Source organism: Phocoena phocoena, chromosome 12, assembly GCF_963924675.1.
Source record: "Phocoena phocoena chromosome 12, mPhoPho1.1, whole genome shotgun sequence".
Lineage (NCBI taxonomy): Eukaryota > Metazoa > Chordata > Mammalia > Artiodactyla > Phocoenidae > Phocoena > Phocoena phocoena.
In genome coordinates this window covers 11,552,809-11,567,955 of record NC_089230.1, presented here as the reverse complement: position 1 = coordinate 11,567,955, position 15,147 = coordinate 11,552,809, and the positions used below count along the sequence as shown (strand labels likewise).

General features: G+C 41.9%; 1 protein-coding gene across 1 annotated transcript in view; it reads right to left on the bottom strand.

Annotated features, from left to right (window-relative positions):
* NOX3 (NADPH oxidase 3) overlaps positions 1-8,611 on the bottom strand; it is a 57,996-nt gene extending 49,385 nt beyond the window's left edge. The window contains exons 1-4 of the mRNA XM_065888731.1: positions 8,564-8,611; positions 7,862-7,957; positions 7,635-7,745; positions 6,549-6,633 (exon numbers count right to left, since the gene is read on the bottom strand). Of these exons, the coding sequence (XP_065744803.1) occupies positions 6,549-6,633; positions 7,635-7,745; positions 7,862-7,957; positions 8,564-8,611 (340 nt within the window). The remainder of the gene's footprint in view (positions 1-6,548; positions 6,634-7,634; positions 7,746-7,861; positions 7,958-8,563) is intronic.
* Between the last annotated feature and the right edge of the window lie 6,536 nt (positions 8,612-15,147).

The window sequence follows — 15,147 nt, the reverse complement described above, 5'->3', positions numbered from 1 at the left end:
TTGACTGTCTCCTTACGGGTTTGGTGAGGTTAGCACCAAAGGGGCGGTGTCTTTCCTCGTTATGTTCCATTTGTTACTATATGCGGCCACGTCTACGAAGGGGCTGCCTTGTTTGGTCTTAGCGTCCACAAAGCTAGAAAAGCTTACCCGGCAGCAGACTCTTGCAATATGCTGTAGATAAAATAGGAACTATTTGCTAAATTGAACATAAACATTGTCCAGTATTTTTTTTTTTTTTGCGGTACGCAGGCCTCTCACTGCTGTGCCTCTCCCTTTGCAGAGCACAGGCTCCGGACGCGCAGGCTCAGCGGCCGTGGCTCACGGGCCCAGCCGCTCCGCGGCATGTGGGATCCTCCCGGACCGGGCACGAACCCGTGTCCTCTGCATCGGCAGGCGGACTCTCAACCACTGTGCCACCAGGGAAGCCCCTGTCCAGTATTTTTAATTGCTGTTTTCTGGTAAGTATCTTAAAGTTTTGAAGAAACAGGTAATATTTTTCATAGCTGACAGATATTGAATACTTATTATACTGCAAGCACTGGTATGAATTCTTTAGGCATATGACCTCATGTAATCCTCAAGTATTCATCTTATTCCCCCTTTACAGACCAGTGTATAACAAGTTAAGAGACCTGTAGTCCATTAATGGCAAAGGTAGGATAAAAGCCTGTTTGCCTGATTCCAGGGCCCCATCTTTTGACCTTTAAGTTATACTGCTTCTTTTCACTAATCAATGATTGTTATACCCTTACAGTTTACTGAAAACGAATTTCTCCTAAGGGCTTAGCTAGACTCTTTGAATGGCTCAGTTGGTGTCTTTAATCTAGAGTCAAATAGCTCCTAAGACTTATGACCTTTGGAGTCCTCTTTGTAGGTGGGTGTAAATACTCCTTTTACATAATATCCCTTTACCCTCGCTCCTCTGCTCCTAGCTTTCTTCAATTCTCCCTTTGTGGACTAAAGCACACCAGACAGAGAGGAGCTGTTCCCATTTTACAGAAATAGATACTGAGCTTCAAGCAAAAAATTAAGTGATGTATTTACCATTACATAATCCACATGTGATGGTCAGAAACGGAACACAGGATAAATTCTAGGTCTTTTATAGTCTACGTTCTGTAACATCTTTCTCCCACGTAATGAGTTGTTGATCACAATCTATTTTCTGTTAGGTTGATTTCCACATGAGAATTTGACACTGATAAACAAAATTTAAGTACATTTATTGAATGAGCAAAGATATTGAACTCTTTATTTATTCTTCTTGCCAGGTTTCCCATAACAGAGCTGAAGAAACTAATGTAGTAGTATAAGAAAACCCAAGATGCTTTGCAAAAGGTAGCTCCTGAGGGAATATATTGACAATTATTCTTTCCAGTTTTTTTATGTACTTTAAAATTCACGTCTTCAATGTTCCTTTGCTCCAGCTACCTCTATTTTGTTTTCTTTTCACAGGTAGAAAATAAAAAGTAGAATATCTTATTTTACTTAGGAATTCTCAGAGAGGATACTGCTTGTGCCCATTTTGTCTAAATGTTTTATTTCCTCTTAGAGCAGACCCTAATTTTACTGTGATCTTGGCTTGGAACCAAAGGTATCCCAGCTGCCAAATCCAGGACTGTTGGGACTTGATAGACACTGATTTTGTTCTTTTGCAGACATTATATTTCCTATTCTTCCCTTTATACATTTTAGTTATTTTCATATGAATAGCCATGCTATACTTACAGTGACGGTGGCTTCAAGTATGTGATAAAATAGAGATATGGTTTTATTTTCCTCTTTCTTAGCATCAAAATCATATCATGTTACTAGATTTGATGTGAGCATGTAGGAGAAACAGTACTGAAGAGGATACTTCTCAGTTACTTAACTTCTTTCAGTCCCTGTTTTCTCATCTGTAAAATGTGTGGACTGGACTAAACCTTGATGTCTAGGCTCCCTTCCAGCTGTCTGGCTCCTGTGTCTCCGTCTGAAGCTAATTGGGAGTATCTGTCAATCTAAAAGGGAGCTGGAGTCCAACACGAGAGCAATGCAAACATGAAACTTATGTTTCAATATGTTTTCAAAGTCAACACTGTCTCAAAGGGGTTTCTTAAGTGTTACGGCAAATCCAGTGTCACCAACTACACAGGTTCCTTCTTCCTGGTGCCTCTGGGGACTTTCTGCCAAAGCCCTTGGAAGAGCCCTAGGTACGCATTTCCAGATCCCACCTTAATGCCAGACGAAAAGATGCTGTGACTGGGTCTTCCCACAATTTTATTTTCTTACCAAAGTACTTTTACAGTTAAAAGAGAGCCACAATCTTAGACACACTACAAATGCACATTTAATTGGTGTGTGAACTTCTGAGCTCACATAAGGAGATTTTATTGAAGAGTGAACAAAAAAACCATAAAGGCTACAATTAGAGCCAGTTGCCCTGAGAAAGTTCCTTTCCCTTCTTTCTTTCCTTCTTTTTCTTTTGCAGGAGATCAAAGCGAGGGTAATTGAGGGAGAATCTTGGAAGTGTGGTCAGTTCTTGCTATCTTTCTGCCTGCCTGTCAGTGATAACAGTCATTCTGAAGTTAGTCACCTCCTAATTAAGCAGCTTTTAGAAAGAAGGATGCTGGGACAAATCCTGGCTGCGTTTCTTGATTCTGCATTTCAGAATCTGGCCCCAAACTTTCAAGTGTGTGGTCTGATTTCTGCAGGAATACACATATTCTCTGGCATCTTGTGCATGCCACTCATTTGTAAATCACATTAAATCATGTTATGGGCAGGACGGGGTAGAGAGCCTCCTTGGACCTCCCTGTGCCTCAAGCAGAACTAGTAGCCATTCCTTTGGGATCAAGTCCTGAAGAGTTTGGGCCTCTGGGACTGTTCTCTGTGGTGAGACCTCCAAATCACTTTTTCTTAGCACCCCGATTCTGAGGTCGTTTCTCTCAACCTGTCTGTGTTGTGTTTCTTGAGGTTTAATCAGCAACTCATCAGGAGCTACACGTGGGTCACTGTCCGCCCTGGAACCTCGCGGATGCAAGCTGCAGAATTTGCCAGAGAGAGCTGCCTTGGTCTCTATTCACAGACCCCTTGAAGGAAGCTCGGGCTCAAAGTACTACTATTCCACTGGAAGCGTCTTCAAGGTCTACTGTGGACCAGAGAGCCCAGAAAGACCTGCATTAGTAAGAACGGAGAAGCTGCGAAACTATGATTTTTATACCAGTGAGGTTATAGGGCCCTGAAAATGATTTATTAGTGGTTGAAGAAGGCTCCAGCAGCTCTTATCATAGGCAGGCATGCAGGAAGGCAGGAAGCCAAAGGAAGAAGAGTTCCTGTCACTGCATTTTCGGTGATGCCCTTGATTATGGATACCATTGTCTGCCTCTTCCCTCCTCCACCCCAGCCTACTTTCACAAGGCTCTAATTACATCCTTTAATGATTTGACCAATTAAAGCCTGCAGTTCAACTTATAGGGGAATGGATGAGAAATTAGAGGCTGGCACGCAAACCTCTATGTGGACGCACTTCTTCCAAGGTTACACACCTCTATTAAGCCAGTCGGCTATTTGAAAAGCAGCATCATGGGCGATGCTAATAAAGTAAGCACGGGGACATTTTCAGCTGCTCCCAAGTGAATACACTGGAAGGACAAAATGTGAAAAGCAAAGGTATATCTATGAAACCAGGGCTTAGCTTTTTTTTTTTCTTCTAAAAGCACCGTTGCCAGCCAGGTTTTGTAGTTAATGTGAAATGTAGTAATTGCTTTGTCAGGGTCTGGGAGAAGCAGAGAGCCATCTCCCCACCTTCCCGCCTTTGCCTGGAATGGAAACAACCGCAGCGCTGCTGGTTGCCATGGAGGTGGGAGAAGAGGGGCGCTCTGCTCTCAGAAGCAGTCAGACCCTGCTGGCACAGCCCCGGGAGATGTTTGGGAGCTTGGCCAACAGTGGGGACTCAAGCAGAAGGGGGCCAGAGAGAATACCTGATTCTCTCCAGGGATCTGTGAGGGAAAGACGGAGGAGAAAGAGCAGCCTGCTTCGTCTTGTCACAGCAGAATGCGAACTGATTACCTTGGATGACTGACGTCATTCTGAACCTCTTCACTGCCCACTACATCTTTCACCCACCCCAAACCGCTCCAGGTTCCCTAGGAACTCCCGCACTCTCATATCTTGTCTCTTTTTCCAGGAATTCTCTTGATCTCTTTTGCCTGCTAGCTGACTTCTCTACTCATCCTCAGGTTTGACCGAATTTGTTCAGGACCTATTGTGTGCCGGGACCAGGATAGCCAAGAGGCATAAGGCACAGTCACAAATTTTAAGGTGATGAGAGTCTGAGAAATAGTACTATAGGGCAGGAGGTGCGGCTGGACCCACAGGTGAGGAGGGCCAACAGCCCAGACCTGGAGGCTCAGAGGAAAGCTGGCCAGGCAACGAGTCCTGGGTACAGCAACCACTTACCCAATGAAGAAGGAGAGGATAAGCATTTTGGACAAAGGGAATACCAAGAGTAAAGGCACAGACTGCTCAGGGACCGCCAGGAGCTAGGGAAAAGCAAAGGGGTGCGGTGAGAGGTGAGGGGAAGCACCAGTGGGCGGGGCTTGACGAGCGGAGCCTGCTGGCCCTGTTAAACCTGGACCTGATTCTCTTTGCAATAGCCACAGTGAATGACCTTGAAGTCTGTCGGTTTCCTAGAGGTCCACTCCTGACAACTGGTCTGCGCATCTTATAAGGATGGATAGATTGGATTATTGTTCTTTTAATTCCACAGAGGAGGACATAAGGAACTTATCCGAGATCACACAACCCATCACTAGCAGGGGTATAAAATAACTTGGTTATCTGATTCTAGTCAACTGCTGTCCCTATGAATTATACTCCATCCTGAAAACATTACTGACTGTACCAGTTTCAGACGGTTACAGCTCCTATCAGGGTATCTTGCACATGGGAGGGAGATATTCGGTACACATCACTGATGCAGGTATACTATTGATATATGATTCCAGATGAAGAAATATACATACGCAAAGGTTTAAGGAGAGACCTATTGTATAATACATATTTTCCTTTATTCTTTGATTTCTTTTTTGATTGTTTTGACGCTGTGGGTTTTTTTGTTCCTTCTCTCTGTAATATGTTTGTAACTTTCTCTTAGAGTCCAATTCTGCCTTAAAGCTATTGCAGAGTGATCATATTCTTCCTGACATTATACTGTGTTTTATCTCCTCTTTTAATAAAGAATTAAAGATTCTTAAGATTTTAAAGGAAGCCTAGCGATTCCTTGAATTCCTTCTCTGAAGTGCTTTTCAAGGAGCAATTTGGATTCCACTAGGACACCTCCCCCAACAGGGAACTCAGCACTCTCAGGGGACCCTCGTTCTAATTTTAGATAATTTTCAAGGTCTGGCAAAGACTTGCATTTCTGAGCTGAAATCTGCTTCCCTGAGTCTTCATCCCTTCCCCCATTCACAAAGATTATTGGCACCTACATATACTCAGCGCTATTGCAGGCCTTGGAACACAAACATGAATTAGCCCTGTTCCTTGTCCTCCATCCCTTCGCTAGTGTTCTCTAAGACATGATGTATTTTTACGCTTAAGTCTTAACAAACTCCAAAGACCTTTTGCAAACGTTTTCGGGGTTGGTTTAATCTGGCATTGAAGACAGCCGGTAGGGAACTCTCCCCACACATCTCAGCGCACACCCGAAGTTGTGCTAATTGGCACTGGGGCACCGTCTGTCATGTCTTGTTGCCTAATTAAACCCGCATTTGTTTTGAGTGTTCTTTTTACTCTGCTATTTTTTATGCATGAGAGGATAAAAACAAATGAGAAAAACAGTTTATTGTTAAATTAGTTTGAGGGAAACAGTTCTGAATCATATCTCTTTATCGTTCAGATAGCCTTTCATTTCAATGTCTTTGTTGCCCAACAAAACCACAAGCCAGTTGGTTATTGCCCCTGTTCCTTTCTTCCTCACCAGAGTTTAACCTTGACCTTTGATGCTAACTTCTAGTGCGTGTATCTTGAATTCTCTGGTTTTCTATTCAAGAAATAGTGGTAACACTTTATATACCTATAAAGCTTCATATCTTTTCAAGATCCTTTTATATCCACTAGCTCAATACTATTCAGGACCTTGTTCACATGATCTTGCTTTTCTTTTTTCTTTTTATTGCCCATGATACCATATGATAGTCGTTTTCCTACGACTGAATGGGATTTTGAGTATAGGTCAATTTTATTTCTGATGTGAATTATATTGACTAACAAAGTGTTCATTTTTCAAGTGGGTTTTTACCATGGTATTATCAACAAGCTTAGTTATTCACAAATGAAAATGAAGTTTCATAAACTTTTCCTTGACAAATTGAAGGCTTGGTAGGGAAGACTGCATGCGTATAAATCAGAAATTTAAAAATCCATTTATATAAGGTTTGTACGGTCAGATGGAAGGCAAAGATTTCTTTTACCTAAGGGTGAGTCTTTGGCAGGGAGGAAATAAAACTATAAAGTGAATGGGAGGTATTATAAAATTAATCAGGCAATTAATAACTAGCACTTACTTGCATTCATGGCTATCCCATAGGCAACCAGTTTGTGGAATTTGAGATTTTTGTCTAATTGCCTCCTCCACGGTCCTCTGAAGCACTAGAATAACAGAAATTCAAAGTCTTATTCAGGGAAAATCATAGCAATAACTGTGTCCTAAGAGTTAAGAAAGGAAGACTCAGGCCCTGTCTCTAAATTACTGAAGGTGAGGCTACATGACACAAAAATTAGTGGCCATTAATTAAACAAGCAAAATCAAATGGTTATTACTGGCTTTGCTGAAATTTCAACTCAATAAAAGTGACTGAGTTAGTAGTTGCCTGGCTATAAGCCAAAACTCTAGAATAAACCTGCTAATAATCATGCCTCAGCTAATTTAGAAAATGAAGATTATAACCATCATCCTCAGTGACATGGTTTAAGTAGTCTATAAATTATTCCTTACTACACCAAGAAAGGCTCTATATTCATCTACAACTAAATATTCATGAAATTATGAAGATGATTATATAATAAATTATGTAGTCTAGAAGGGTTATTGAAGGTCTTATTTTTCTGTACAGTGCATTATTCTGTTTGGCAGGAAACACAGGTAAGCACCCAACACGGTGAAATCTACATAATTGGGAAATACCCCAATATGTCTGGTAGGGGCTAAAAGTTACATACTAAAATCTATGTACAGTGACTGTGTTTTCCTGGGCTGAAAACTCAGAGAGATGCTTCTTTAGTGCATTTGGCTCATCTACTTATTTAGCTCCTTTTAATCAGAAATTGTAGTAATTCAAGCTGTTATAATACTTCCATCTTCACGAGTCAGGTCAATCTTATTAGCTCTTCTTTTCCAATGAAGCAAATGCATCAGGGGAAGGTTGAGCAATGAGTCCAATGTCATGTAGGGAGTCAATGGCAAAAGCAAAAGACAAATCAGATGTTCCAATTTCAGACGTTCAGTTTTAGTCCTTGTGTTCTCACTACAGAGAAACAAACCTCAATCTAACCAGGATTATTGGGAATTTCATAGTGAAGTACATCTTTGTTTTCAATGACACACATTAGATCATAACAACTGAAATTATTTCAGATAATTTAGTACTTACACTACTTGTCCCTCTCATGAGTGAAAGGAGGTTTCGACTGATTGGTAACAGAATTAGCATGCAGTTAAAATTCAGGCACACTGCAGATGCTCGAGCCCAAGCCAGTGTTGACTGTCCATACATAAACACACAAGAAAGAGATACAGTGAAAACAAGGAAGCCGGGGAAAATAGAATGCATTTTCTTTCTGAAATGATAATTAATGTGTAGTCCCCAAATCTACTTACACCCAGAATAACTCGTGTATAAAGGAAAGACTCTTCCTCTTCGTACCAAAAGAATGTGTCAATAAACAGATATAAATTTACTCCCAGCCATGAGAGCTAGAGTAGAATGAAAAAAGAACCAATCAATACTGTCTTCAACCTTTTCTTCTATTCAAAATCACTTGGGGTTCTTCTTTTAAAGTGAAACGAAGAGCTTCTCAATATCAACCACAATACAGTACTTATTTCTCATAGATCAGTTTTTTAACAGTGATCGTAATGCTAAGAAATTGTTAACTTTATAAAAAAAGACTTTAAACATATATGGGTGTATTTTAAGGAAATTAATGAAAAGTACAAAACCATCCTAATCAACATTGCTATAACATTTTAAGTCAATAATGTCAAGAAGGAGGAAATCTTTAAAAACAACTCAGAAAGTACTCTGGAAAAATTCCAATTTCATAGTCTAATTCAAAGCCTTCATTCGATTTAGAGAAACATTCATACATGATGCAAAAGCAAACTACTTGACTTTAAAAGTCATGACTTACATGATTCTGCAAGGGTAAATTAAATATATCTATTGAATGTTTTCTAACAAGTTTTAGTCCTTTAACCAGAGCAATACTTGAAGTTATTTCATATCGCTCTACAAGTTATCCTAAGCATCAAGACATTCAATGTATATATTTAAAGTTAAATAACAAAAATGATACTTACTACTAATATGGTGGAGAGACTTTCATTCAAAATCCAGCAACCCATCATGACAGCTTTGCTCTTTTGCTGTCAGCAAATTGTTTCTTTCATTCACCTGAACCTGGACGTTGTAACCTTACCCTTAGTAAGGGCTTCCCTGCTAAGTTATTTTGTCTTTTCGTCTTAGGAAGTACCTACTGGGAGCAGCTCCCAAGGAATTTCTAATTAAGGACTTCTCGCCAAGGGCACATCTCCAAGTTGACATGCCTCCTGACCTTGGTGAAAACAAGGCAAGTCTCTGTCTAATGATTCCTTTCTTCAAAGATTTCACAAGCAAAGAAAGCTCGTTTTATTAAATTAGCCTCATGTACTTTGTACCCCGTTCGTTTTCTATATGATTGCAGTCAAGATGATAATAAATCCTTATGTAAATTTGAAGAATAACCTAGCTGCTGATGGCTGGATACAGCAAAACATTTTTATAGAGTTTTCTCTATTTAGCTTCTTTACTTCCTTTCTCCCTCTTTGAAAAAAGCTTTTTATAGAAGACATAGAAGAGCGGGTAAATAAATATAAGTTAAACAATCTTTCAGAAGATGGTGAAGAAAAAAGAAAAGGATCTTAAAAAAACACAGATGGAAGAATTTTCATAAATTTAACATGTGGCTATGAAGAATAAAGGAGACATTTTTGTGGGATTGATGGAATAAACCCTATTTTCTTCCTAATCCCACTTGGTACACCCATGAGGTCAGTGAGAATATTCTTTCATACCTTAGTGATGCCAGGAGTGGCTATGCGTAGGCCTGGTCCATTCTCTGATTTTGTTTAAGTTATAGTTATTAAACAGTGACTATGGTTGCTCTGGTAGGCAAACTTGGCCCACTTGAAGCAAATTTTTGGCTAGTTTTGACTCAAATATTTCATTTAAAATTTTCAGACAAGATGAAAACAGGAGGAGATTTGAATCATTTGAATAATTGCTTAAGCTTTCTGCATCTTCATACGGTGAATCTATTTAGTTATCCTAAAAAAATTAAAACTTTGAAAAAACCTGTCGAGAATAATAATTATGAGTATTCATTGACCTAAATAATAAGAGTAATTCTAAATCCTAAATCAATAATCCAGGCACCAGGTTAAGGACTTTTCCAGTATTGTCCAATTAAATCATACACTGACTCACTCTATGAGGTAGGGCCCCCTTAAACAGAAGTGGAAACAGGCCTAATGAAGTAACTTGCAGTAGGGGCAGCTGGGACCTCAATCCAGTTCTCTCTGATTTTAGCATCTTCATTTTTAACCATTACCCTAAACATTTCTTTTTTCCCCACAAATACACAATTTTATTTGCTATTTTCAGGGGAAACTTAGGCATGAACTGTAAGCCGATAAAATATGGATACTTAAAGAAGTACAGAAGTAAAAATATCCACGTAGAATAAATTTTAGTGAATTAAGTCTTGATATCTTTAAATTAAAAAAAAAAAGCCACAAGCCTATGTATTATGTCAAGATCACAGCAGCGCCCCACGGGCCAAGAAGGGGCCGCCCACGCCTGCGGGCTCCGGGGAGGGCGTGTCAGCAGGGTGTGCCCTATAGAAAGGTCGCTATAAACCAATGAAGCCAAACATTTAGCAACATACAACAGACCTTACAAAAAGGAGGAGGCAAGTCCTAGGTGCCGCAGAACCTGGTTCATCAGGTAATATTGGCAAATGAGAAGAGGGCACAGGCGAGATGCCTCTGGAAGCGTTTGGAGCCAGACCTGCCTAGAAGCCCAAGGTCAGGTAGCAGAGCTGCCCTCCGAGCCAGGCCCCCCCGGAATGACAGGCCGCACGACCAGCCGAGGAAGGTTTCAAAGGAATCCTAGCAGCGCCAACGTCATGTCGGGGAGCAGGGCCCGTGCAGGCCGTGTCACCAACGCCCCAGATATATCAGGGAGACGTGCATAGTTACACAAGAGGACTAGAGGGCCCGTAGGAAAGAGATGTTTGCGATGTGCTGTAAACGTCCGCTTTGCAACGTGACCCGGAGTTTCGGCTCCAGAAGCCGGCTGCATAGACACCCCGCCCTGACCTCCATCCCAGGCCAGACCAAGGCAGGGATGGGCGCCAGGTCCCCCAAGGCCCCGGGTGGGTCCGACGAGGCAAAACTTGTACCTCCTTTTAACTGACTTAACAGATCAGCCCCAAAGGCAGCAGCACTTTCAGGCATTTCTAAGAAGTAAAAGCGTCCACACAGGGAAAGAAAGGATGCACAGGGCTCTCGCCTGGAAATGACAAATGGAGAAGCCTCGATTGTTCCGGGCCGGGTCAGGAAGGAGGCCTGGGAATCACTGAACACGCGGAGGCCAGGAGAAACCACCAACCCATCTCATCGAGGAGGCAGTGCAGACCCCCTGCCCCGAGCACCAGGGCCTGGCGCTGCCAGGGTGAGCAGCGGGCACCCAGAGCCCGGGGCCATGGCGCTGCTGCCACTGCCCACCAGTGAGGCCCAGGCTCCGTTACAGTCTGTTTATGTAGCACCAAGAACGCTGTCCTTTCAGCTATCTTCGGTGATTAAAAGGGTCAGTCAGGAGCGCCCTGCCTCAGGCCTGAGCGGCCCTTGGCGAAACCAAGCGGAAGTCCCTACGGGGATGCCCACCCAGGCCTCCTGAGTGGGGACGCCCGGCCTCGGACAGCTGGCCCCGTCCCTCACCGCCCACCTCGAGGGCCCAGGAGTCACACCCAGACCTCTCTCGAGAAATTGTACAAAGCAGGTTTCTTCTCACAGCCAGTCTTCCTCGACGTGGCGGATCATTGCATCTTGGGAAAAGGTAAAACATTTCTAAAGCTGTGGATACTGTCTTCCTCACATCCTTCCTTGAACCCCGTTTTTACAAGATGGTGGCCTTCTCGCCGGGCTCCCTGCTTGGGCCGTCGGGGGAGTCGTGCAGCTCCTGGGAGACCCCGCAGAGGAACCCACCTGTTCTGCACCCCTGTCGTTGCAGGAAGAGCCGATGCTGCTGCCCAGCTGCTCGGACCTCCCGCCGTCGGCCTGGTGGGCCCGGTCTGCGGGAGCTCCGCTCCTGGACCCTGGAGCCCTCGGTGCACGTGCGTCACCCGCAGCCGTGATGTTTTGCTGTCTCCTTCTCTAATTCTGTCCTTTGCAGGTTTTACTAGTGAGGTGATATTGTAAAATTCCGCTCCCTCTGCAAGGTCTTTGTGAATGACCAGTGTCTCACGGAGTGCACCAGGGGCCGAACTAGGTGCGGTCTCTGACCATGAAAGAGACACCTGTTTCATGCTTGTCCGAGTCCGGGTCCAGGTGGGCCTGGCACAGACGGTGCAGGAAGGATTTCGGATCCCCGTCACAACGCCTGAGGAGCGGTGCCTCGGCCGTTGAGCAGGACACGCTCCGGGGCGGTGCCGCGCTGAGGCTCAGAGCCCCGCCCCGAGGCCACCCCAGCCCCGCCCCTGTCCGCCCCCAACCCCGCCCCGAGGCCAACCCCCAACCCCAGGAGCTCACAGCGATTCTCCGTCAAGATGGCGGCAAACCCCAGCACCGCTCCCTAAACATCTCCTTTTATGAAGTACTAATAAATGGATTTGTGCATCAAACACACTTAACATACAGTATAAATTGCATTCTTGTAATCGGACACATTATGTCATAGGAATTAATTTAATTTAGTTAATAATTAATTGTGAATAAACACAGTCCTCCCTCAGTAAATGCAGGGGATTGGTTCGAAGACGCCCTCGCATACCAAAATCTGCGGGTGCTCAAGTCCCTTATATAAAATGGTGTAGTCTTTGCATATAACCTATACTCATCACCCTGTATACTTTAAATCATCTCTAGAGTACTTATAATACCTAATACAATGAAAATGCTAGTGAATAGTTGCCAGAGGGCATCAACTTCAAGTTTGCCTTTCGGAACTTTCTGAAATGGAAAAAAAAATTTTTTTCAGTCCGTGATTGTTGAATCCATGGATGTGGAGCCTGCAGGTACAGAGCACTAACTGTGTGCTGCTATATGTGATTAAGTATGCCATCTATTTCTACATAATGCCGATAGGTTATAGAGAAATGAATCTATGTTATCCTATTTTATTAACCATTTTCTTTTTAATTTTCTATATAGGAAGATGTCTTTGACATGTTGGAGACTTGCAGACTCAGGGGAGGAACTGTACCTTCCAGGGTTGGCTAATTCCTAGCGATAGAAAGCAACCTGCAGAGAACAGCCTTTGATATGCAAACCAATCAATCTAGAGCCTATTCCCCAGATGTCTCCTGGATCAAACTCTCACACACCAATCTAATGTTCTTTTTTCCCTAAGTCACCTGAGGGCCAGATACTGGACAACTAGGCACCACTTTTCTATCCCAGAGCCTATTGGAATTATTCAATCTACCCAATCCTAAACTTGCTCAGTTTGCCCTCCCTGTCTCACCCATTCATTCCCACAAAAACCTCAATAAAGGCTCTGGCTCATGCTCATCCCCTTTCTCCTGCCTCCTGACTGACCCTGGTGCTTCCCTATGTGGCCCTGTGTGGTGTGTGTGTCCCCTCCTCTTGGGAACTCTAGGTAAGAAACTCTTCTTTCAAGGCAGACATCTCCATGTCTGTCATCTTACCATACTTGGCTGGAACAAATCCCAGGTACCTTTTAAAACACCCATATTTCTAACCATTTTGAACTTTGGTATCATAAGTTAAGCATTTTGACGGATGGGTGAGCTTTCTCCTTGTCACCCAGACCTGGCTGTGTTACCTCTTTTGAGCCTCAGTTTATACATTTGCTTAGAGAGGCTAATTGTAATATCTACCTTGTGAATTCAACCTCATTCCTCCTCCACTTCCAGTCCCCCTAACCAAGGCACATACACCCACACAGTTATAAAACACTCACACTTATGTGAGATAATGCTTCTTTGGGAGAGGTTTTAGAGTAGCCACAAAAATTAGCAAATTTGCTTCTCTTTAGAAAAAGATATCATTTTTGTAAGGAACCTTCCCCTCTAGAAATAGATAAAAATACATGTATTTTGGCAGCATTAACCTGAGGTAAGCGTGCAGCTAGTGAAATATCCTCAGTAGCTTTTTTAACAGTGAGAAATAACAAAGGTGTAAAGTCTTCATATTCATTTCTTTAAGCCAATAATCTTCCATGATGAGATGATTTGTTATTTCTGAAGTGTTTAGGATTTACATGTCTTAGAGGCATTATTCAGTTGGGTTATAAAAATTAATTCAGAGAGACTACCTCCAGAATTTTATACTATCTTGTCTATTTTAGATTCAGTGAGTGTCAGGAAGAGTTGGGCTTTTCTAGCCTTCTGTATTCTTCACACAGTGTTACAAATGAGAGGCATATATTGCTGAATAATAATTGTGATCACAATTGTGGTAACAATTGTGGTTGTTAATTGCTTAGACTATTTCTAGTGCTACAATAAAAATATAAAGGTTTAGGTTTAAAAACACATCTTTGCATGCTCCATTCTTATTTCTAAAATGTGATATGTTTGTTCCTCATTTTGAATATGTAAAGATACTTTGTGTTAAAGTGAAGCTATTATTCATTTATAGCGTAAAGAAATGGCTCATAGTTGTATTATGAAAATATAAATCATGATTTAACTTCAGCACTTTTCTTTACAGATTTTATTTTTGTAGAACTTACATGATATTTAGTTTACTCATGTTAAAAAGTATGTGACTTTCAAATTATATTCAATTCACTCAGAACTCAACACTTGTTCAATTGATGGACATACCTTTTCTTCTCATCTTCTCTATATTCACACATAAGAATAATCTGTTGACATCACTGGTTGGTTTACAATGTTGGAATCAGATTTTATAAAACACAAGATATCATACCTTATATCACACACCCACATACAATTCAGTTCAGCCTCTGGGCTCCTCAGAAGCTCTCAGTTTTGATAACTAAGATATTGTGGCTGTGCTCTTTATTTTTAATTTACCTGGTGAAGTTCGAGGATGCCTATCATGCCCCAAAATGTCTGCCGCAGTTTTTACTTCAGTGAAGAAATCTGTACAGATCAGAATTTAAATCAGAACTACCTGAATCATTTCCCAAGAATTGGGGCCAGGTGAATGGAGTTGCACCTAAGCAGAGGAAATTGTACGAAATCTACTAAAATGATATAAATGCTCGGAATTTGATCTAGTCTCATCTAATTGTTTTTCCTTGCTAATATGTTGTGTCCATTTCATTTTCAGAATTTTCTCAGAACAAATGAAGTGAAATCTGCATTGTGTGTTTCTAAGGCAGATACAGTCTTTCTAATTAAGTTCTTCCAGCTCACTACACAAAAGATGTGGGTTTTTTCCCTTGTAAAGATCACCAACAACAAACTTTCTATAATGGAACAAGTAGGAGGGAAACCAAACAAATACCTTTACAAAGGCAGGTTAATTGCTTGTATGTATGACACAAACTCCATGCTGCCCACAATACATTCCTGGACTGGATTTGCTGCATTATATTTTTAGTTCTTTTTAGTTTCTTAGTTGAACAGTTGACCAAAGAAAAACTTTGATCCTCAAGGGCAAGATTGATCATCTAGTAGCTTTTGCTGCTG